This window comes from Equus caballus, chromosome 1 (assembly GCF_041296265.1).
Source record: "Equus caballus isolate H_3958 breed thoroughbred chromosome 1, TB-T2T, whole genome shotgun sequence".
Lineage (NCBI taxonomy): Eukaryota > Metazoa > Chordata > Mammalia > Perissodactyla > Equidae > Equus > Equus caballus.
Genome location: NC_091684.1, coordinates 118,920,480 through 118,946,580, shown reverse-complemented (window position 1 = coordinate 118,946,580; position 26,101 = coordinate 118,920,480). Strand labels below are relative to the sequence as shown.

The 26,101-nt window shown below is 37.0% G+C and overlaps 1 protein-coding gene across 23 annotated transcripts in view; it reads right to left on the bottom strand.

The window, feature by feature from the left end:
• Positions 1–26,101, bottom strand: part of TJP1 (tight junction protein 1) — a 236,068-nt gene that overhangs the window by 50,373 nt on the left and 159,594 nt on the right. For all 23 annotated transcript variants that reach the window (XM_023651569.2, XM_023651557.2, XM_023651558.2 and 20 more), the window contains 4 exons: positions 10,624–10,748; positions 9,845–9,947; positions 3,775–4,051; positions 415–518 (listed from right to left, as the gene is read on the bottom strand). In XM_023651569.2, the coding sequence (XP_023507337.2) occupies positions 415–518; positions 3,775–4,051; positions 9,845–9,947; positions 10,624–10,748 (609 nt within the window). The remainder of the gene's footprint in view (positions 1–414; positions 519–3,774; positions 4,052–9,844; positions 9,948–10,623; positions 10,749–26,101) is intronic.

Sequence of the window (26,101 nt, the reverse complement as noted above, 5' to 3'; positions counted from 1 at the left end):
TCCTTAAGTAATAAAATCTTTACTACACTGTTGCTCTGTCAAAACACCCAAAGCTCCTCCCCAAAAGCCTGTCACTTTCTATTACTTATAAACAAACTAAAAAAACAAACATTTCAATAATATCTAGAGCAGTTATCAAAACACTGTGTAAGAATACACATATCTGTCTATAAAGTAGCTTCTGCTAGCGAATGACATACATTTGTAGTGACGTTTTCTCAGGATGACTCTATGCCTAAAGAAAAACATCAGTGTTGACATGTAATAATGGACAGTGGCAAACGATCCAGTCCCCCAAACATTGATTTTTAATTCTTTTTGGCAAAACTGCTTCAAACATGAGAAGAAGCTATATGGTCACACTATAACTTGTTTTCTAATTCAGATTGTTAAAATGTAAGAATATGACTGTACCTTCAATACAACATCGCCTTCTTGAATATTGCCGTCTCTTGCTGCCAAACTATCTTGTGAAATTTCCTTTACAAATATATGGCTGGCCAATCGAAGACCATATTCTGAAAAAAATATATTTAAACGTCTTTAGTGTAAAATCCTAAGCCACTTAAATAGAGTTGAAAAGTCTAAGATTAATCATCACTGCATGAAGATTTTAAGTATAATCAATAACAAGAAATTATTCTTGATCACCCTGCAAAGAAGACATTTCCACTAATCATCAAAAAGTTTCACTGTCAATGTGAAAGCAAAGGGAAAGAAGTGTGTGGTTCAAAGAGAAGACCGACACAATGTATTTTCATTTCACTGAAGAAGAGAAAGCCTTAAAGAGAAGCCTATTTCTTTCTTCTACGTTGTATTGATACACTGGCTTCTCAGAAAGTCTGATGAATACAATTCTAAAAAGTAAATTGCTTGAGTTCTGGAAAAACTCTGGAAAGGCTGACGATTTTACTGATGACTTGTGTTACCAAGCATATACTCTTTCTGTTTTCCCCAGTTCCTAGAGTAAAAATATTTCTGATCTTACACATCTCTGACATTAGAGAAACATACTAAGAGCAACAGCACATACTACCCTGTATTAGTGCAGCAAACAAGGGCTTATAATGAGCCGGGCGGATGTGGGCAGGAGTTAAAAATACCTGTCTTCTCCTTTTAACAACCAAGGAAGTACCTGTGAGTGAGGCAACATTAACTGTATCTGTGGGTGAGGGAGTGGTGAGAGTTTAGGAAGTTACCAGGAGAGTCCAGAAAACTGTCCAGGGGCTTGCAAAACTGTAGAATTTGTTTTTTTTAAAACTAGTTCAATGACTACAAGAAAATGTCAATAGGAAAATGATTGCTGCTAGTTCTGTCAGAAGAGAGAAAAGGACTCTTGAGTTTTACTACATTAAAAAGAAAAGCAAAAAAAAGAGCCCACCAAGATGGGAAACAAAACTGTTTTTAATATGGCATAATTTAGCAGACCTGATACCCAAGCTTCTAAAAGTTACACCAGAGTTACAGTTTAACTTAAGGCAAATATACAAAGAGTGCTCAGAAGGGGGACCAGAATCAGGGTAAAAAAAGAAAATGACTTCCTAGGGGATCTAGACAGTCAACTGTACGTGCTTTAGAAATGGTCACTGCATCACAGAGAAACACAATACTGATTCAAAGACTGGCCTTACTCAAGATTAAAAAGTTAAAAATAACCAGTACAGAGATGACTCCAAAATATTCCTTATATATTAATTTATTCCAAATACGTCCTTGGGTAAATACTACGTGCCAGGCACTATGGATAAAAACCAGCAAATGAGAACGATAGTCCCTGTACTCTGGCAACTTACATAGTCAGCAGGGGAAAAGATGTTATCATGGGAATTACAAGTGTGACGAAGAGTTCAGATGGGGCAATATAGGGTCTTGTGTCTAGTAAGAGGTCAAAGAAGGCCTCCTTGAGGAAGAAATATTGAAGCTGCAAGGTCATCTAAGAAATACTAAGGTGGAAATACTAAAACTAAAAGTGAGGGTGTATGAGTGTGTGTGGTGAGGGAGGAATAGAAGCAGAATGGTTAAAAACAAATGCCCCAAAAGGAATGAAGGCAAGACTCGGCAGGTTTGCTGAAGTTTAACTGTAGGGTAGCTGGGACTGAGAAGTAACCAAAAGAGGGGCAAAAAAAATAAGACAGAAGCATCCCAGAGGATCCTTTAACTCTGTGAACCAGTCTGCAGAATCGACAGAAAGGATCTAGAGACTAGTTTATCAGACTCAAGGAGTGCACTAAAAGATGACAGTGCTCACTACACACACAAAAAAAGAAGCTAACTGTGAGGTGATGGATGTGTTAATTAACTTGATGGTGATCATTTCATAATGTATACGTATATAAAATCATCATGTTGTACACCTTGAATACACACAATTTTATATATTTATATACAATGTCAATTATACCGCAATAAAGCTGGAAGAAAAAGAAAGAAATGATGGGAGCTTGGACAAGGGTGATGGTGGGAGAGAAAGGCAGAAGTGGGATGGTTAAGAGTGGTACTTAAGAAGTTAGAATGTATTAACTGGGCATAGGAAAATGAAGAAAAAAAGAAATGTCAAGGATAACTACCATGTTATCTGTGACTGGCTTGTGAAACTGGGTAGATAGGAATATATTCAATGGGATACTTCACAAGAAACAAAGAAAAATTTTAAGACGGACATGTGAGTTTCATTTGCAGGACCTATATGGAACACTAAGTGAATATGCCTAATAGTCAGTTGGAACACAACAGTATACAGACTTGGGCTGGAGAAATAAGTTTTGCCATCATCAGCAGCTAACTGAGGCAATGAGAGTAAATGAGATTGCCCGAGGAGGTTATGTTAAATGGAAAAAAAGATTCTAGAACAGAAATCTACAGATCATTGAAGGGTAGGATGAGGAGAATTGAGTTTGCCAAAGATACAGAAAAGCAAGGAGGACCCCAAAAGGACAGAGTATTACACAATCCAAGAGAAGACATTATTTCAAATAGGGAGTGATTAACTAAGCAAAATGGTACTGAAAAGGCAAGTAAGATAAAGACTGAAAATTTCTACTGGATTTAGTGTGAACAGTGTTGGGAGCAGGGTGGAACAGATCTGAGATGAGAGAGAGGTGAAGGGTGAGTGGTAAAATGAAGCAGAAACAACAAGTGTAGACAGTTTGACTGAGAAGCCTACTATAGAGTGGGGTGGGAAGCAATAACTAGGTAAAGCAGATCAAAGTGAGCCTTCAGAATATTCTTACTGTAAGAATCTTTTTATCAAAATGATCCGTCATAAATGATTTCCTGCATTTGAGAGACCATAGTCACAGCAGGAAGAAGCCACAATCAGATTCATTTTTATCAAATTTGAATGAGAGGAGGCAGCTGGGCTTCAGTTTCAAAAATTTTAAAGAAGTCCTACATTATAGAGAAATGCCCTTTCTCTATATAACCTAAGAGGTTCCTTCCCCTCAATCTCTCCATTTAAAATAACAGTCTGCCCAAAAAACCCTAAGATTTCTCCCCGTGGTTATGCTACTACTGATCACAATAAGAAATCCAAAATCCAACTACCAGATGATTTATCTGAAATACTATCTGCTACAACAAAATAAAGCAAGAAGAGAAAGAGATGATCTCTGAAGCCTGCCACAACAGGATTTGACCTATAGCAATAGGTCACAAGAAGGAAGATAACAAAAGACAACAAAAGCAAAGATACAAAGAGACAGCAATCCTACTTCTCATCAAAAAGAAGTCTTAAAATTTTCATGTGAAACTGATAAATGAGTTGGTAGAGAATACCTTCATTCTTCCGGGATTTCACCAATGTGACTTTGGTGGGTTTGGCAGGTTGACTGGAGGCCACAGATCGCCTATCAGATCGTGGAGACAAACTCCTCTCTCTACTTGCACTTCTATCCCTCACCCAACTCTTCTCACTCCTTCTATTAATCAGACCACCACGGCCACTTCTTGGATCATGTACTTCCTCATCATAACTATCTTCTTCATTTTCAGATACTGGTTCAGGATCAGGACGACTTACTGGTATCTGAACTTTCTTTTTCCTTCGGATAGTCTACAAATAAAAAAGATTACAAAATAAGCTGATTAATTTTCATATATGTACTTTCAGTTCCTAAGAGAAAGGAAAATTACATTCTTCTGGTCCCATATTAATTAATTATGAACCAGAGAGATATACTATACAATTATAACAAATTACCAAGGAATACACTGCCACAATGGTTGTGTTTTCTGCTCTCCTGATAAACAGATCTAGTTAAGAATCAAATGTGGAAAAGTGTGCCTAATAAAGTCCTCATTAATTAATTCAGAAAGATATTCTAAGTGTAATAATCATAAGCTTAAAGGAAAACTAGTAATTGTTGGTGGTTTGAATAAAGGATGGGGCACTGTACTCTAACACCATCAAATATACTACAGTTGCCTAGGTGCCCATCAAGGGACACACGGATAAAGATGTGGTATTCATACACAATGGACTACTACTCAGCCATAAGAAATGACGAAATCCAGCCATTTGTGACAACATGGATGGACCTTGAGGGTATTATGCTGAGTGAAATAAGTCAGAGGGAGAAAGTCAAATACCATATGATCTCACTCATAAGCAGAAGATAAAAATGACAAAAAAAAAAACACACATAGCATTGGAGATTGGACTGGTGGTTACCATTGGGGAAGGGGGGAAGGGGGAGGGCAAAAGGGGTGATTAGGGTCACATGTGAGGAGATGCACTATGATTAGCGTTTGGGTGGTGAACATGATGTAATGTATCCAGAATTTGAAATATGATGTACATCCAAAAAAAATAAAAATTAAAAAAAATATATATGTACTATAGTTGCTACCAAACCATAGCAAACTTGCAAGCTCAACTTGATTCCTTAAAAATTTCAGAATCCAACAAGGCCCACAACTGTCCTCCTGAACCTCTAAGAGAGAAATTTATTGACCTCCACACTAACAATCAACTTAGTGTGCTGGAACTAATAACTCCATTACGCTTCACCAAAACAAACTGCTTTCAGCTTCTGAATCTCTCCAATTTGTAATTTCTGATCTAGGCGTAAATTCCCTCTTCTGGCTTTCGTTCCTCAATGACTCTGGTAACTGGTTAAATTTTCCCTGTCCACTTATTTCCTTCACATTCTGTAAGTTCAAGATCTATATGCATTACCTTCTGATTGAGAGGCCTCTTAATCCCTGGACTGCACTTCATCTTCTCACACTGGTATACACTTGATCTCATCACAGATCTCCAAGGATCTTCTTGGGTAACACTTCTTGTCTTCTACTTTTGACATCTTGATCTCCTGAAACTTTTCCATGTCCATCCTACTTCCGATTCCTCCATTCCTTCCTATTCTCTCAGTCCATCAATTCCTTCCTGTTTTCACTTGCCTTTCCTCCAAGTTTGCATGAGACGTCATGGTGTGATATTTAAATAACTTTATCTTGACCCCTCAGTCATCTGCCATGATAAACTCCAGCACTGTGTTACCCTCAACTTCAGAAGGCTGCATTTCCACACTTTGCTATTAGGTCCTCTATAAATTCATTTTACTTTACAGAATTCTTCTGTCTGTTCTGCAATCCTTTCATGTAACTCTTGTTGGAATTTGATACCTCCATGGTATCAAATACCTCCATGGCATTTGATAACACAGGTATTCCAAATCTATTCTCCAAGATCCCAATCACTTGGCCTGATTTAAATGGATCAGTGCCACATCACAGCCCCTCTACTTCTAATTTTTTTCAGTACCTCATTTATTTGGTCTTCCTTCTGGTCTCAGAGACCAAGGTGAACCTCTTCCTGTATGAACAAAACCCTTCCATATAAGCTCAAATTCTTATCCTTATCCACCTCCAAGACCTTTCCTTCATCAATTACCATCCCCCAAGGTACTTAAAACTTTAATCTCTTCCTATTTACCTCAAATCTATCCTTGCCTACTAATCTGTCAATTAATCGTCTATTCCTGTTTTGCTACTCATTTCCAAGTTACCATCTTATCTCTTCCCTTTGTGGCTAACGTTTTTCAAAGGGGTGCTCTACACTTAAGACTACTGCTGCTTACTACTACCAAGAATGATCAGAGAAGGCTCTTCTGAGAAAACAACACTGAAGCAAAATGATCAGAAGCAGCAAGAGGCCAGCATGTGACAAGGATGCTCAGCTCTGTTATTAACTGAAAGAGGCTGTCTGCCTTTCTACTCTCAGTATCCTACAGTGGAGGCCCTTATCAAGTAACATTTACTGTAAACCATTCCTAACTGACTCCCTGCATTTTAGTCTCACTTCTATTTCAAACTTCCAACATGTTGTATTAGAAGCAATACTTTGTATTAGTACTTTAATCTTCAATTCCTCCCAAGTAATGTATAAACAAAAACAAAGTATGTAACCAGCTGAGCATGCAAAGCTTTCCCTATTGTTCTTCCAAGAGAGTGCCAACTCTGGAAAGCTACTATACCTGAATTACTCTCAATCTCAGGTGATGTACATTATGGTTATGACTGTGGGTACCCATCTATCCTATTAAGATTCACATTCCTTGAGGAGAGGTCCTTGTAATGCATTTAACTGTACATATAATCAAATATTTGCACCCAGTTAAGTGCGTAACCTACAGAAAAATATCCAATCCTGTTATGATTCTCCATTTATATTATGAGTTAACTGTTATAAACCCACTGAAGAAGTTTGGCAGGTTTGGCAATTATACGTGATTTTAACACTGAAAATTCTGAAACAAATTTTGGGGAAAAACGCCTACTTCGGTGTAGCAAAATTTGAGATTCAGATGTGAAACAAAACAATGAACTCATGCAAGTAGCAGAATAAAATACAGGATATATGCTTTTATAATTCTGATAACGTAAAGGCTTTTGTAAGCATGACGCCAAAGGCAGAACCAATCAAGTCAAAGTCTGACAGACAGGACAACATAAAAATTAAAGCATTTCTATGTTGAAACAAAATGATAGAAAAACAAACCAAAAAATCACTATAAACAACTTCCATACACTCAAAAAAGCAAATGAGCAAACAATATATGTAGTACATATGACAAAAGGCTAGTAATCTTAACACACACAATACTCTAATATGACAGTGATCACCATATAAATGCAAAGGACATGAACAAAGAAGAAACATAAATGGGCAGTATATATGCTGAGATGATCAAACTCACTTGTAATTTAAAATATTTCATTTGAAATACTAGTCTATCAGTTTGCCAAAGATTAAGAAAGCATTTATGAAATTGGACTTTCAATACCCTACTGGTTTTTCGAAGGGCAAACTGTCAATCCATATATCAAGCCATTCATGCCCTCTGACTAAAAAGCCACACTTTAGAAGTTATTCTCAAATAGTAACTGAACAAGTAGGGAGAAACATGACGATCTTCAACACAATATTTTTCTTTAATACTCATGGAAAGTGGACACTGAAGTGCCCATCAATGAAGGGGCTGGGTAAGTGTGTGTACGTATGGTGCAATGCTATGCAGTCATGTGGATATATACTGAAGTGTTGGCAGGTTATCTCTAGGAATGTGTTTTAGCCCAATTATCTGCTTCATAATGCTTTTTTAGTATGTTCAGAATTTTAGTAAAATTATCTAATCTTATCTTTACCTATTTTTAAACAAAATTAAGCATATTTATGGTAGTTCTATTATCAAAGGAGTTGTAGTATTTTAATTTAATGGAAAAGAAATCATTAAGCCTAGCTTATGAAAAGACAATTATATAAACAAACAACCACCATAATGTAGGAGCACAGCAAAGAAAGATTAGTAGATCGGGGATGGGAAAGAGGAGCTGGCTATTCAGAACTGCAAAAACAACACCGTCCCCACACACATACATATAATGACCTTGAGGTTCTGGTTATGTCTGTGGGTAAGTTAAGAAAGACACCTTAGAATGAAAGGCCACATTCTAAGACACCGGCGTTTTATTCTAGAAGTCGTATGGCAATGAAAAACTTAACATAAATTAATGACATGAGCGAATCTCCTCAAATGTAGAAATGAACAACTGCTCTCTGCTGATTAAAACACCCTTCCACCCAAACCCCCTATAGTCTTTCTCCATAGAGCAAAAAATACTTTCTCAAGCTTCCCGAGTTCTGCTTTTCCAACTGATGTGGCTAAGCACAGTCAGAGGAAAATCCATCCTTTGAGTTGCCCCAAATCCTCCTCCTTACATGTGCTATTTCAAATACATTACAGGTTCTGGACTTAGTTCTTATATAACTATTTCTATGGGGAAAGGCTGGAGTGTAGAAATACAACTTTCTTGGATGCATTATGAATGTGGGGTATGTGTACCGTATATTTTGCATGGAAAACCAAAACAAAATAGCTCCACATTTCAGAGAAATGGAGGGCTTAAAAAGTTAGAGGTATGGGTGAAGTTCACAACCTCAAACATAGAAAAAAACCCAATTTACCTAAGGCGCTCACCTTGAAATGTGCACCGACCCATCTGAAAAACACTTTGAATAATAATGACAACGCATAGGATCAGCAGCTAAGGCAAGAAAGCTAAAGCTTATTCAATTTATTAAAACCAACACTTATCAAAATTAGCAATTTGCTTCTGTAAACACTACAATCTCATGTTATAAAAACTGCTTAAAAATAACATTACACCTGTAAAAATATGATTACAATGAAGCTGTGAAAACACATACACAAACAATAGAAGCTGTCTCTCATTTGGAATGCAGTAACTAAATACTGGGTCTACTACAATATGAGAATTCTAACTCTCATCTCACCCTCAATGACAAGGGTGTGGAGAAAAGCCATTTGGCATGGCAGCCTACAGGGTGGGAGGGCCTACCAATTGTGGGGTACACAGTCTGAGGGAATATCTCTTTTAGCTCTCACCACAGCTCCCAGAGGTTGAAACACAATGCAGACCTCCCCTCACTCCAGCCCTCTCCTCTGTCGGGTCCACTGTGATTCTGAGTGTCTGCTGGAAAGCAGAAAGGTTCTCAGTGGACAAACCATCTAGCTGCCCAGCCTCTTCCTCCTGCTCTGTACACCTGAGCTGTGGCCTCAAGCAGTGACTTAATCGGTCCCTTCAGAGGCTAGATGGAGCAGAAACAGGGGAGGAGCAAAGTGGGCAAAGTAGCTAATGTGCTCCTAAACATGGATATTAAATAGGACTTTTACATTAAAATCAATCTGTGCCACATTTGCCTAGTTTTAACTGTGATTGGAGGTCAGTTATTGAGAGTTAATGGAACCTCTTTCCTTTACTTAAAAAAAAAGTAGACTTTTCAGAGAAATATGAAAAAGAAGAAAGATTCTAGCTATCTATTAAAACAGTAACATTAAATGCACCCTGAACAACTCTACAAAGAAAATCTTACCACTTTCTCTCTCCTCAAACTATATCACAGTAACAAGGAAAGTGGCTGATAATCTGTGTGTTCAAGGAATAATGTAAAACTTGTCCATTAAACAAATCCTGTAACAGAAAAAAGGGCTACACATTTCAAACAGACTACATGCCAAGATTCAGTCAAACTTAAGTACTTAAAAGAAAAGGAAACATTAAGCCATAAAGAGGCAGCTGTTCAACCTCTCCCCTCCTTTCTTTTTCAATAGAAAAAATCCTAGTATCTGCTTTGAGAAAATACGCACTCCACTGACAAAACACACCACCAATATTAGAAGAAATGCTCTTGTAAACAACTAACTTTAGAACTACTGTTCCAGTTTTCATTTTCTTAAGGGGGAAGGATGAATTCAAACACCAGAAATGCATCAACAATAAAGTTGGTACCTTTACTAAATTAAAGGTAAAAGATACTTACAATTTTTGCATTCTTCCCACTTTTCCTTAGTTGCTGAACAGCAAAAGCATGTTCAACATTATCCATCGAAACTCCATTAACCATGGCAACTCGGTCATTTTCCCTAAGGAAAAATAGGTCCCCAAAATAACACATTAGAGAAAAACATACAGATAAGTTTGTGAACATACTTTCAAGATGAACATGTCTAAAAAATATTCTCATTATGGGCTAATTAATCTATTTGTCTTCAGATTAATGATAAAATAATGTCAAACTATTTATTTTCAGATCTTCCATAAGTATGTTTAGCAAGTAACTAACCACAGGTCACTAATTTTTTTTAACCATGAAGACAATGTGTCCCCCAAGGACTAAACAGGTACCACAACACACAAGATGATTTTTGGAGATAAAATTACAGGGCATGAAATGATACTATACCATATAGCTGGAAAAAGTTATGCTGTTTTTAAAAAACAAAAAGTCTTTCTCCTTCCAATTTTCTTTCAGTCCTTCTGACTATACTCTCATTTTTTTGCTAATGTATTTTCTGCCCCTCCTTGCTACTCTTACCAAACAAAAAGGGCAAGACTCAGGGTTGAGAGATTCCTGATGGCTATGTTCTACCCCAAACTGAGTAACAAGTTTTCTTTTCACTATCTTTATTTTTACAGTGACCTTCTATTTAAGGCGAGTGATAGAGATAAGTGTAAAGAAGTCCCTAGTACAGGATGCCAGTGACAGAGGGTAGCAACAGTGCTTGCAACACAGGTGCCTACGAGAAGAAACACACTTACTGTAGCTGTCCTTCAGCGGGTCCTCCTTTCAGCACATCTGAAATTACTATTGAAGTTTCTCCACTCTGAAAATGAGGATTATCTCTTCCACCAGATATTGCGATTCCAAATCCAAATCCAGGAGCCTAAAGTTACAATTATAGTAAAATGTTGCTATTGAGAAAAATAACTGTTCATTATGTTATAACCATAATCTAAAAAAGTTAAAATACAAAAAATGACAATCTTATCACCTCTGTGATCCAAATACTCACTCGCTTGCACGGTTACATGTTAGAATGATCTATGCTGGTATGGGAATGCATGCTCTAATAAATTAGATGCTAGGCATAACAGAATATTAAAAACTGCCAATTACATGAACATTCTATAAGAACCAGAATATATTTAAAAATTCTGAACACTGAAATCCTGAGCTTATTTTTGATTATCAGAAGGGTTCCTGAGGGGACTGGCAGTGCCCCAGTGTCATCATCACAAACACTGGCAACTAATTTTTAGAATGACAGACTAATTAGCATATATACTGGGTGCCATTTTACATGAAAAAATATCAATAGCTGTGAAAATTAAATGTTATTTCAACTTCCTTCAGTTATGCTAAAAATCTCTTTAGAAGTAGTACACTATAATGTCTTATGCACATTGCAAACATTTTAAAAAATATTTTTAATTAAAGGAAAATATAATAAACTATATACATCTAAATGAGCTGCAAATCTTTACCACAATGACTAAGGACAGCCAAGTACAGAACAAATTCAAAATATTTCCAAGTTTTAAAAAAATTACCTATCTCAAAGAAACTCACACCATTCCCTAGAAAGGAAATCAAATAAAATATTCAGAGTTGTCTAAAGAACCATCAAATATTCTCCTAGGGCTCCAGAATCACTAAATCAGAGGAGTGTGTTTTCCTATAACATTATACTACTCTCCACACATTGCTCTACAATCCAAACCACTTCAGGATAAAAGCTGTCCAGTCCACAACAGAGGGGACCATGTCCACCACAGACTGAGCATACGTCATGACCTTACCTCTCACCTCAAAGCCTACTGAAGCGGCAAAAGAAAAATAAGAAAGAAAAACTCTTCCTAAAAAAAGAATAAACACCAGCAATTCCACTCCTTGGTATATACCTAAGAAAAATGAAAACATCTGTCCATATGAAGACTTATACCTAAATGTTCACAGCATCATCATTTATAATAGCCCTAAAAGTGGAAACAATCCAAATGTCCATCAACTGCTAAGTGGATAAATAAAATGTGGTGTATCCATACAATGGAATGTTATTTGCAATAAAAAGAAATTAAATACTGATATATGCTACAAAATGGATGAACTTTGAAAACATTATGCTAAGCGAAAGAAGCCAGTCATAAAAGACTATATAACAGTACAACTCCATTTATATGAAATGTTTAGAAAAGACAAATCTATAGAGACAAAAAGTAGAGTAGTGGTTGTCTAGAGTCAGAGGTGGGAAGGGATGGAGAGATTGGGGAGGGAGGGCTTACAAGTACAGTATTTCACTGTATTTCTGTGTCTCTGGTGATGGTCATACAACTATGAATATACCACCATTAAATTGTACACTTTAAAGGGTGAATTGTATGATATGTTAATTATATTGCAAAAAACCTAAGGCAAAAAAAGGGTTAATGTGGGGAAAAAAACAAACAGGAAAACATCTGGGTAGCAAAGACAATGCCAACTGCCTGAATCTGTGTCTTCCTATATATCCCCTCAAAATAATAGAAAAAGAACAAATTACTACACAAAACCATACTCTCAGTATAACTTGAAGACAAGAGAATATCCAAATTTCAAAGTACCTAGAAGCAAGCCTAAAATTTCAAAAATAAGAAATGATTAGAAAGAAATAACTCTGAGCACAGAATTAGAACACGACTAATTTACAAAGCTAATTCAAATAAATTTGGAAACCTAGGTGAACCAGATAACTTCCTAGGGAAATACAGATTACTGAACTGACTCTATTAGAAATAAAAAATTTAAACAACCTGAAGAAACAGAGAAAGTTATGAGGAAATTATTCGACAAAAAAAGCACTAGGCACAGATGATTTCACAGGGGAATTCTACTAAAACATCAATATCTAGAGAGCTTCGATGTTCCATAAATTGTTCCAGAGCACTGAAAATGAAAGTTTCTGAACTTTCTATGAAGCAACTACAAGATTGATAGCTAAATCTGACAATGAGTGTCCATGATAAAGACAGAGCCCCCCCCAAATATTAAAGCTCAACATCATTTACGTATATCTATGCAAAAGTACTAAAGAAAAAAAGAACAAACAAAGGCCAAGACCACACAAATACTCCACGACAAAAGGATTTATTCCAAGAATCAAGATTAGTGTATTAGGAAAGCCACTAGTATAATACACCCTATTAATAAATCTAAAGAAAAAAGTTCTATGATTATATCCATAACCCTGGGAAGGCCTTTGACAAAATCCAACATGCACTACTGAGAAAAAAAGAAAAGAGTTCAATTTTCCAGAACATGCATTCAATCTGCTGTAATATGTTGGTTTTTGTGGTACATGAAGAAAATCCAGCTTTACACACATATGTGGTTGAAAAAGAGAAAAGTCATTTTAGTAGCCTTTTTAGGTAATTACGGATATTCATGTTGGATTTTATATCAAAACTTGATAAGTGGTAGTTTCTTAACGGACAGCTGCAGTGTGCGCTCTGAAACCAAATCAGTGAACTTTCTGTACTCTGTTACATGAATATCCATTGGCCTATTTTACACTTTGAATGGATATTTAATCCATCATGATTTTATAATAGCATGCCTTGGTCATTTGGAAAATATTTAGGCAAATCTTTCAAATGATGACACATTTCACTACACAATACTTTTTAAAAACTCGTGTGTTAATATTACCACCAATCTCATCAAAGTCTTTAAGTACTAAAAAGCTGTTGAGCTCATGGTGGCAGATAAAAGTTTTCTGAATTTTAATATTTGTTTTAAAATTCAATTTTCTTCATCGGCAACAAATACTATCAGAGTGGTTTTCCTTGAAGCAACAGGTACTCATTCATTTGAGAGAAGTATCAAACACTCAAGTCTAGAGACTATACATTCCTTCAAGTAAAAATGGTGTTGCACCCACAGACATACACACAAATACGCAGCTAGTTGAGCTACCAATTCAAACATACAAGTACTTCAGTATAAAGCAGAAGTATCTTATGCATATTTCTCATTTCAATACAAAGATTATTAAAAAAGATCTGTATTCAAAACCTGAGATGTGGCAAAACAATTTTTATTGCTTTGAGTCATTCCAAAGCAAAACTGAAACTGTTCTTATAAACTGTGAAAATGCGTCAGTGACTACTAGCAAGGTTTGATACCATTACCTTTTGGGCTATTGTGCCAGTTTTACCCACCACTGTTTTCTGCACCTTCACTACAAATATGAACACAGTGAAAAGGATAAACAACACTTTGGTATTGTTATGAAAATAGTCTGCCCTAGAGCATAAAAGATTTCAGAGACCTTCTGGGGTCCTCAGCCCATAGTTTGACAACACTGATATTAGGAACCACTGAAAAACGGGAAAAAAGAACAAAAAACCCAACAAAACAGACAACTTACAAAAGATATATGAGATGTTAAAACTCATAATCAGGGAAATGCAATTAAAACCACACAGAATGGTAAAAATTAAAGCATGACACACTTTGCTGGGGAGGCCGTAGAGAAATAGGCACTCTTATTACACACTGAGGATGGGCACGCAAAGTGCTACAACTCTTTAGGAGAGGAATTTGGCAACATCTAACAAAATTACAAAGCACTTATCTTTTGACAGAGGAAACCAATTTCTAGGACTGTACCCTGAAGATACATACACAGTCATGTGCCGCATAACAATGTTTTGGTCAACGACGAACTGCAGATACGACAGAGGTCCGTTAAGATTAATACCATATAGCCTAGGTGTGTGGTAGGCTATACCATCTATGGTTGTGTAAGTACATTCTATGATGTTCACACAACGATGAAATGCGTAATAATGCATGTCTCAGAAAATATCCCTGTTGTTAAGCTACACGACTGTACATTACCAACAATATGAAAATACATATGCACATAGTTATTCACTGGGGATTGTTTGTAAATACTGGAAAAAAACAAAATGCCCAAGGGTTACCTCCAGCACAGTTGGGAGGATGTTATTCTTTTGCCTTTTTTTTCCCTCCTTGCAAGAGGCTGGGACTAATCTTTTACCCTATATACATTTATATGGTGCATTTACGTCTTTGCTTGAGAACTTTTATTTAAAAATTAAAAACATAAAAGTATTAAAGAAATGTTGAAAACATCAGGAACTTTTAATGAGAAAGGCAAAGATGAGAAGATATTTTCTTAAGATTTATTTGTGAACAAATAAGTGTGGTTTTGGGTGCGGTGAGCCAGGACCTAAAACCCGGCCTGGACCACTGCTTCCATGCAGCTCCGGCACTTAGAAGGGCATGTAATCCTGCTGGAGCAGTGCTTGCTAGAGTTCAATTATTTAACGATTACCCAAGGAGTCTGTGATTCCCAATCCTGGCTATAGATGAGAATCACTTGGGAACAGTTTCAAAAATGCTTGCTGTTGTCCGAACCCCTGGTTTTAAATAAGACTGGAGGAGAGCAGATGGCAAGCATTTTTTTTTTAAGCCCCAAAGTGATTATAACGGGCAGCCGGGGCTCAAAACCACAGTCTTAAATGCTATGTGAACAGCAGACCAGGGTGGTCATCAAAAACTTCAAAGAGTTCAAACATTCCACACTTTCCCTTCCCTGTACATTCACCATTGTCTGATTTGGCCTTTTCAAGAGATTTCTTACCTCCACTGCACTACAATTTATCCTCCACCATGTCTGAAGGGTTATCACTCTAAAACTAACCTAATCCTGTCATTTTACTGCCCACAGGTCCAAATTCCTTAGTATGCAATATCCTGAAAGACGACTCCAAACTTGCTTCTCAGTACCCTAGTCTTTGCTCTAAACACATTTAACTACTTAAGCATGCCATGCAGTAGCAAACTCCAGGATTTCGCATCTCCTCTCTGTCTAGGATTTCCTTTGGCACTTCATCAGTCTTGTAAGCATTAGCTCATCCTTCAAAGTCTGGGTTCAATGTCTTCTCATTCATAAAATCAATCTACTTTCCAGAGGTAGAAGTGGCCCATCCTGTATGCTCCCAGAGCACATGCACACACTTCTGCTATTTAACACATGACATTGTAAATAGGATGAGTATCGAGGCCCCATTTGGAAGGGATTCACATATCTATTTACATATTCCAGCTAAGTACAACCCTGTAAGGGTCTAACACAAAGTGGTTCATCAACGTTAGTGCAATAAAATAAGTATTTGATTGATTATCCAATTTAATTTTAATTCAATTCTCCATTATAGAGCTGTCTTTTTTAAACTAACACTAAAAACTCAATATTTCTAGAAAAATTAGCAGCTATGGTAGTAGCATGAATTTAGATCTTACTGAATTTCCAAATAAAAACAAGCAGGGTAGCTACACAACAAGCCAAAAAACCAATGGTCATTCACAACGAAACCAAGTAACCAATGTATCCCCTTCAAGGTGAAAAATGCAAGCAGGTGGGGATGAGCAACTGTGAGACTTGTGTGTTCCCAGCACTTACATGGGATGAAAGCAAGCCACTGTCTGACACACTAAGACCTCAGGAGCCCCCAAATAATCCATAGGTATTCACTGGAAAGAATGGCAGGACAATCTGAGAACAGCAGCTAAAACTGGGAGGGATTTTGCCTACTCCAACAGTGGGTGAAAGAAAGGAGCCTGCAGTAGAACCTGAATTGGCTGGAACAGTGTACCCCCTAGGAATTCTCAACACTGACCTGCCAGGCCTTTCTAGGACAGTGCCCACACTGCAGAAAAACTGCTGGCAGTGGAATCACACCTGTTTCTGGTAGGACAGGAACAAAAGAGACAAAGGAAAGAGAAGGTCTAGATTAAACTGTGCAAAAGGCACAGAGCTAGAAAGTCTCAGAAAGAAAGAGTCACACTTTTGAGCACATGAATGCATGGACACGCATGAGAAAACTAAGCCAATTTCTAACAGCTCAAAAAAAGTGAATTTCACATAAAAACGACCAAAAAAAAAAAAGGGACCAAGTCCGTCACAAAATTACTATTAAAGATGAGCAGCAGAGTAGATCCCTACAGAAGATGAAAATCATGCCAGAAAGAGTGCTCAGAAAAAGATCAAAACTGTTACTATTACAAAACAAGCAAAAAGGCATTAAGAAAATACACAAGACATGAAAGAACACAAATAAGAATGAGAAAAATTCAGAAATGAAGTTGACAGAATTCAAGAGCTAGTTAGAACTTTTAAAAAGACATTTCAGACAGGAGCACACCACCAAACAAACATAACAATACCATAAGAGAAACAGAGAGTGAAAAGGTGAAATCTTTTTAAAAACGAAAATGATATTGATACAGATTTTTGAGAAAGGATTTGCGAGAAAACTACAAGTAATGAAGATAAGCAAAAGAGATACAACATATGGATAGAAGGAGTCCCTTAAAAACTAAACCAGAAGAACAGTAAAAACTATAATTAAACAAAAAAGAATTTTCCTGGGGGCCGGCCCCGTGGCTGAGCAGTTAAGTCTGCGCACTCTGCTTTGGAGGTCCAGGGTTTTGCCAGTTTGAATCCTGGGCATGGACATGGCACCACTTGTCAAGCCATGCTGAGGTGGCATCCCACATGCCGCAACTGGAAGGACACACAACTACTGGGGCCGGCCCAGTGGCGCAGCGGTTAAGTTCACACGTTCCACTTCTCAGTGGCCCAGGGTTCACCAGTTCGGATGCCGGGTGCAGACATGGCACCACTTGGCAAAAGCCGTGCTGTGGTAGGCATCCCATGTATAAAGTAGAGGAAGATGGGCATGGATGTTAGCTCAGGGCCAGCTATCCTCAGCAAAATGAGGAGGATTGGCAGTGGTTAGCTCAGGGCTAATCTTCCTCAAAAAAAAAAAAAAACCGAAAAACCACAACTATGTATTGGGGGCTTTGGGAAAAAAAAGAAAAAAAAAATAGAATTTTCCTGATTTTTAAAAATTGAAACAACCTACTCAAAGGAGACAGTATTGTCCAAATCAGAATTATCTGAGAGTCATCTGAGAATACTACATCAGAGGGACTAATATCAACATGCATTCAAATAAAATGACTATATTTTAAGGAAAAAGATTCATTGCCATGTAGGCAAAAAGAGCTCATAACTTATAAAGACAAGTCAATGAGATTATCTTCACAATTGGATAGCAACACATTACGCCAAAGATAACACAGTTAAGGGAAACAGCGAGCCACGGATTTTATATCCAGTAAAACTGACCTTCAAGTATAAAAGGACATAGATAAACCACTAAACACACAAGAACAGAAGGAATATTGTTTTCATGGTCATCTCCCTAAGCAATCTAACAGAAAATGACCTTCTGACCATCAAAAAGACAATGGACAAGGAGGTGATGTCAGCACCATGGCAGAGTGAGGTCTTCCCTTAGACTCTCCCTTCTAAGACACAAAGAAAAAGACATTCATATACCAACAGAGGACATTCACACAACACAAAAGACGTCTGAGAGACCCACATGGCCATACATCTGAAGGTGGAGGTGCTGGATTCCCCAGAGGAAGTAGAAGGAGGTAAATGGATCTCCTCCTACTCCCTCAATGGCAGTGACTCGGCGTAGAACCGTGTGAGATTGTGAGAGGATGGGGGTGGGGGCAGCCCTCTGTGCGGACACCTTTGCTCTCCAAGTTATCTCACAGCCTGAGGGAAAGCTCCACACAGAGGTGACTAAGCAATTGCTGGGGTGTCTTAATCAAGTCAGCACCCTGGGAGAGCAGACAGTCAGGGCAGAGCAAGAACGCCTCTAGGATTGCGCAGGCAAAAGAAAGCACCACTCACCCTAGCCCAGCACTGCAGTTCAGGTGGTTGGCCAGAGCACCTGCGCAGATGATAGAAAAGCAGCAGCTGTGAGCAAGTGAGCCAGGGTTGAGGTGGGCTCAGAATACAGAGCTCTTGACCCCCACCCAGTGGCAGCAGGTGGAAGCTGTGACCAAACATTATCACTATGCGGAGACACAAACCCATGTCATCAAACAATATGAAAAAAATATTTTAATACTCCAGACCAAAAGGAGAATGATAAGAACCCAAATCACTCTTGAAGGCAGAGAAATTTATAATCTAAATGATGAGAATCCAAAATAGCTATCATAAGAAAATTCAACAAGTTATAAGAAAATACAGATAGACAGTTCAACGAAATCAGCACCTTCATAAAAGAGATTGAAACTATAAAGAAAAACCAATCAGAAATGTTGGAGATGAAAAACACAATGAATGAGATAAAGAAAAATCTGGACTCCCTGAACAGAGCTGATACTATAGAGGAGAATCAGCAGTCTAGAGCACAGAAATACAGAAATGGTTCAGGTGGAGGAGGAGAGAGAACTAAGACTAAAAAGAAATGAAGAAATTCTCCGAGAAATATCTGACTCAATTAGGAAATGCAACATAAGGATTATAAGTATTCAAGAGAAGAGAGGGAGAATGGAGCAGAAAGCTTATTCCACGAAAGAATAGCTGAGAACTTCCCAAACCTGAGGAAGGAGCTGGAAATATAAGTGAAAGAAGCTAACAGATCTCCTAATTATATCAATGTAAAAAGACATTCCCCAAGGCATATAGTAGTAAAGCTAGGAAAAGTCAATGACAAAGAAAAAATATTACGGGCAGCAAGGCAGAAGAAAATAAATTACAAAGGAAATCCTATCAGGTTTTCAGTGGATTTCTCAGTAGAAACCTTAAAGTCTAGGAGAGAATAGAATGTATACTCAAAGTTCTGAAAGACAAAAACCTTCAGGCAAAAATAATCTATCCAATGAAAATATCCTTCAGATATGATGGAGAAATAAAACCTTTCCCAGATAAACAAAAGCTAAGGGAGTTCATTGCCAGGAGACACCCCCTATAAGAAATGCTGAAGGCTCTCATACCTTAGTCTAAGGAAATAAGAGGTTAGCAGAAAATGGACTATCTCATTGATCAGATTTTTTATACAAACTTCATGGTAAACACTAAACAAATAATCAGAAGAGAGACATAAATGATAAAGAGAAAACTAACAAAACCATCATAGAGAACTACCAAACTGAACTGGTAGTCTGAAATACACAGGACAGGAAACAGGGGAAATGCAGAACTGGAAAAAGAGCAATAAAATGGCAGTATTAAGCCCTCATATATCACTCTAGATGTAAAAGAACTGAATTCTTCAATCACAAGATACAGAGTGGTGGGATATATTAAAAAACAAGACCCAGCAATATGCTGCCTCCAGGAAACACATCTCAGCTCTAAAGACAAACACAGGCTAAGAGAGAAGGGATGGAAGATGATACTCCAACTGAATGGCAGACAAAAGAAACCAGGTGTTGCCATACTTCTATCAGACAATGTAGACTTCAAGACAAAACAGGTATTAAGAGACAGAGAGGGGCAGTACATAATGATAAAAGGGACACTCCACCAAGAAGACATAACACTATAAATATATATGCAACCAACACAGGAGCACCAAAGTACATAAAGCACCTACTAACAAACCTAAAAGGAGATATTAACAACACAATAATAGTAGAGGACATTAACATCCCACTTCTATCAATGGATAGATTATCCAGACAGAAAGTCAACAAGAAAATAGTGGATTTAAATGAAAACCTAGACCAGATAGACTTAATAGATATATATACAACTCTCCACTGAAAAACAGTAGAATACACATTTTTCTCAAGTGCACATGAAACATTCTCAAGGACAGACTATATGCTGGGAAACAAGGCAAGCATCAATAAATTTAACACTGAAATCATATCAAGTACCTTTTCCAACCATAATGCTATGAAACAAAAACTCAACTACAAGAAAAAAAACTGGGAAAGTGACATACGTGGAGACTAAACAACATGCTACTGAACAAGAAATGAATCACTGAAGAAATTAAAGGAGACATCAAAAAATATCTGGAGACAAATGAAAATGAAAACACACCATACCAACTCATATGGGATGCAGCAAAAGCAGTCAGAAGAGGTAAATTCATAGTAATAGAGGCTCACCTTAAGAAACAAGAAAAATCTCAAATGAACAATCAAACTACAACTACCAGAATTAGAAAAAGAACAAAGCCCAAAATCACCAGGAGGAAAATAATAAAAATTAGAGCAGAAAAATAGGAAATTGACACACACACACACACACACACACACAAAACAGTAGAAAGGATCAATGAAACAAAGAGCTGGTTCTTTGAGAAGATAACACAATTGAGAAACCCTTAGCCAGACTACGAAAACAAGAGAGAAGACTCAAATAAATAAAACTACAGATAAAAGAGGAGCAATTAAAATGGATACCACAGACATACAAAGGATTATAAGAAAATACTATGAAAAGCTATATGCCAACAAACTGGACAATCTAGAAGAAATGGAATCTAAATTCTTAGATTCATACAGTGTCCCAAAACCAAACCAAGAAGAAACAGCAAATCTGAACAGACTAATTACAAGTAAACAGATTAAAACAGTACTCAAAACATCCCCAAAAAATAAAAGTCCAGCAACTAGAGGGCTTCTCCGGAGAATTCTACCAAACATTCAAAGATTTAATACCCATCCTTCTCAAACTATTACAGAGAATAGAGGAAGGCAGAAAACTTCCTAACACATTCTAAGAGCCCAACATCACCCTGATACCAAAGCCAGACAAGGACAACACACAGAAGAAAAATGACAGGCTAATATCGCTGATAAACATAGATGCAAAAATCCTCAACAAAATATTGGCAAACGGAACACAGAAATACATTAAAAAGATCATACATCATGATCAAGTGGGGTTTATACCAGGGACAGAGGGATGGTTCAATATTCGCAAATCGAACAATGTAATATATCACATGAAAAAAATGAGGAATAAAAACCACATGATAATCTCAATAGATGCAGAGAAAGCATTTGACAGGATCCAACATTCATTTATGATAAAAACTCTCAACAAAATGGATACAGAAGAAAACTACTTCAACATAATAAAGGCTATATATGACAAACCCACAACCAACATCATATTCAATGGTGAAAAACTGAAAACCATCCCTCTGAGAACAGGAAAAAGACAAGGGTGCCCACTCTTGTCTCTTATTCAACATAGTACTGGAGGTTCTGGCCAGACAAATCAGGCAAGAAAAAGAAACAAAAGGAGTCCAAATAGGCAATGAATAAGTGAAACTCTTGCTGTTTGCAGACAACATGATTTTATATATAGAAGACGGTAAAGAATCCATTGGAAAACTACTAGAAATAATCAATGACAGCAAAGTTGCAGGGTAGAAATCAACCTACAAAAATCAGTTGCATTTTTATACTCTAATAACGAACTAACTGAAAGAGAACTAAAGAATATAATCCCACTTACAATCGCAACAAAAAGAATAAAACATCTAGGAATAAATTTAACCAAGGAGGTAAAAGACCTATACAATGAAAACTATAAGACAGTATTGGAAGAAATCAATGATGACATAAAGAAATGGAAAGATATTCCATGCACATGGATTGGAAGGATAAATATAGTTAAAATGTCAAGACTACCTAAAGCAATCTACAGATTCAATGCAATTCCAATCAGAATCCCAATGACATTCTTCACAGACATAGAACAAAGAATCCTAAAATTCATATGGGGCAACAAGACACCCTGAATAGCTAGAGCAATCCTGAGAAAAAGGAACAAAGCTGGAGGAATCACAATCCCTGACATCATAATATACTACAAAGCTACAATAATCAAAACAGCATGGTACTGGCACAAAAAGAGACACACAGATCAATGGAACAGAACTGAAAGCTCAGAAATGAAACCACACATCTACGGACAACTAATCTTTGACAAACGAGCTAACATGGAGAAAGGAAAGTCTCTTCAATAAATCGTGTTGGGAAAACTGGACAGCCAAGTGCAGAAGAATGAAAAATAGACCAGTATCTTTCATCATACACAAAAATTAACTCAAAATGGATCAGAGATTTAAAAGTAAGACCTGAAACCATAAAATTACTAGATGAAAATATAGGTAATACGCTCTTTGACATTGGTCTTAGAAGGATCTTTCTGAATACCATGTCTACTCAGGCAAGGGAAACAAAAGAAAAAATAAACAAGCAGGACTTCAGCAGACTAAAGAGCTTCTGCAAGGCAAAGGAAACCAGGATCCCAACAAAAAGACAACTCACCAATTGGGAGAAAACATTTACAAATCATATGTCTGGCAAGAGGTAAATCTCCAAAATACATAAAGAACTCACACAACTGAACAACAACAAAAAAGAAACAACCTGACCAAAAAATGGGCAGAGGATATGAACAGACATTTTCCAAAGAAAACATACAGATGGCCAATAGGCACATGAAAAGATGTTCAACATCACTAATCATCAGGGAAATGCAAATCGAAACTACACTAAGATATCACCTTACACCCATTAGGATGGCTATAATCACCAAGACAAAAGATAAACATTAGAGAGGATGTTGAGAAAAAGAGAACCGTCATACACTACTGGTGGGAATGCAAACTGGTGCAGCCACTATGGAAAACAGTATATAGATTTCTCAAAAAATTACAAATAGAAACACCATATGACCCAGCTATCCCACTACTGGGTATTTACCCAAAGAAAGTGAAATCAACAATTCAAAGAGACTTATGCACCCTTATGTTCATTGCAGCATCATTCACAATCACCAAGAAGTGAAGTGAAAGTGCCTACTGCCTGATGAGTGGATAAAGATGTGGAATGGCATACTACTCAGCCATAAAAAGGACAAAATCGTTTCATTCACAACAACGTGGATGGACCTTGAGGGTATTAGGTTAGGCAAAACAAACCAGACAGAGCAAGATAAACATCATATGATTTCACTCATGTGTGGAAGATTAACACAAGGACAAAGAGAACAGTTTAGTGGTTACCAGAGGGGAAGAGGGTTGGGAGGTGGGCACAAGGGATGAAGGGGCACATATGTATGGTGACTGATAAATAATAATGTACAACTGAAATTTCACAATGTTATAAACTATTATGACTTTAATTAAAAAAATGACAAGAGACACATGGAAAGGACTAGTGATAAGCATTAAATATATACCTACTTATAATACTAAGATTAAATGAGAATTAAAGGGTAAAAGGATTAAATTATATAATAGCCATATGATCTAGATGTAGTAAAATCATTTTTGAAAAAGGTGCAAGGAATAGGGATAGCATGTGTAAAAAAATTTTAATACTGTTTTCAGTAATCAATATGGATAATGGTAGAAGTATTATTATTCTGAGTTAATCGCACGCTCTGTACTGGACTTAATAAAAGACTAATGTGCCTAAGGTGCCTTTCTGAAGGATTTTCAAAAGTAATGGAAAATATTCTGCTTTTTCTCATATATCTTTACCATAAAAATTGTGTGTGTCAAAAGATAGTTGATTTTTGTATGTTTACATGAGAAAATATCTAAGATAATTATTTTTTATTACAGTAGTGCAGGAATTGCTTTTGAAGTAGTATAGTATGATCTTATTTATTTATATGTGCAAATACATATCTGGTTACAGAAGGACCTGGCCACAACTTCCAGAAAAACTGGCCATGACAACTTTATGAATAGCAGTGCTGGAAGGTGAGACAGTGGTGCAAAAAGAACAAGCAGGGTCCACTCTGCTGTACACAGGAATTGGAACTGACTTGACGGCACTAACAATATGGATATACCACATTTTGTTTATTATTGATCAGCTGATGGGCATTTGGGTCATTTCCATTTTCTAGCTATTATGAAAAATGCTGCTATTAACATTCCCGCCTAAGTTACTGTGTGGATTTTTGTTTTCATCTCTCTTGGGTATATACCCAGGAGTGGAAATGCTGCCAGATCACAAGGTAACTCTATGTTTTACTTTCTTTTTTTGGAAGATTATCCCTGAGCTAATATCTGCCACCAATCCTCTTTTTGCTGAGGAAGACTGGCCCTGAGCTAACATCGGTGACCATCTTCCTCTACCTTTTTTATATGTGGGACGCCTGCCACAGCATAGCTTGGCAAGCGGTGCCATGTCTGCACCCGGGATCCAAACTGGCAAACCCCGGGCCGCGGAAGCAGAACATGCACACTTAACTGCTGCGCCACCAGGCCGGCCCCTGTTTAACTTTTGAGGAACCCTGTTTCCCTCAGCAGCTGTACCATTTTACATTTCACCAGCCAACATCCACATCCTCACCAACACTTTGTTATTGTCTGTCTTTGTGATTATAGCCATTCTAGTGGGTGTGACGGTATCTCACTGTGGATATATATTTCCCTGATGGCTAATGATACTGAGCATCTTTTCACATGCTTATTGGATATTTCTCTATCTTCTTCAGAGAAACATCGATTCAAATCCTTTGTCCCTTTTTCAAGTGAATTATTTGTCTTTTCATTGTTGAGTTATAAGAGTTTTCACATATTCTGGATACAAATCCCTTATCAGACATATGATGTACAAATATCTTCTCCCACTTTGTGGGTTATCTTTTTACTTTCTTCATAGTGTCCTTTGAAATACAAAAGTTTTAAATTTTGATGCAGTCCAATTTATCTGTTTCCTCTTTTGTTGTTTGTGTTTTTGACATCATATCTAAAAAACCATTGCCTAACCCAAGGTCATGAAGATTTATTTCCGTGTTTTCTTCTGAGATTTACAGTTTTGGTTCTTACATTTAGGTCTATGATCCATTTTAAGTTAATTTTTGTACATGATGTGAGGTAGGCGTCAAAATTCATTATTTTGCATATGGTTAACCAGTTGTCTCAGCACCATCAGTTAAAAAGACTATTCTTTCCGCCACTGCATTGTCTTGGCAACCTTGGTCCAAGTTTACTTCTTATTCAACCATCTCCCTTGTTGAAACACTTAGCTGCTCAAACTTAGATTATCTCTTAACTAGCTTCTTTGCTTTCAACATACTTTCACTATTTAAGTCTTTAGTACACACTCATTTAATCTTTTACATAATTCTTTTTCAGAAAATTAAAAAGTAGAGATGACCAGTTCATTCCTGAGTATTTACTTCATTTCTTAAAGGATTATAAAAAAAGTGCATTTTCTAAGAGAATATCTGAAACTAAAGAAAGTGTGGGTGGTATGTTGCAGTGGCAGGAGGAGTGAAACATAGGACCCTCTGGATCTCAAGCTATAGATCTGCACTGCCAATATGACAGCCATTAGACACATGACTACTGAGCACTTTAAATG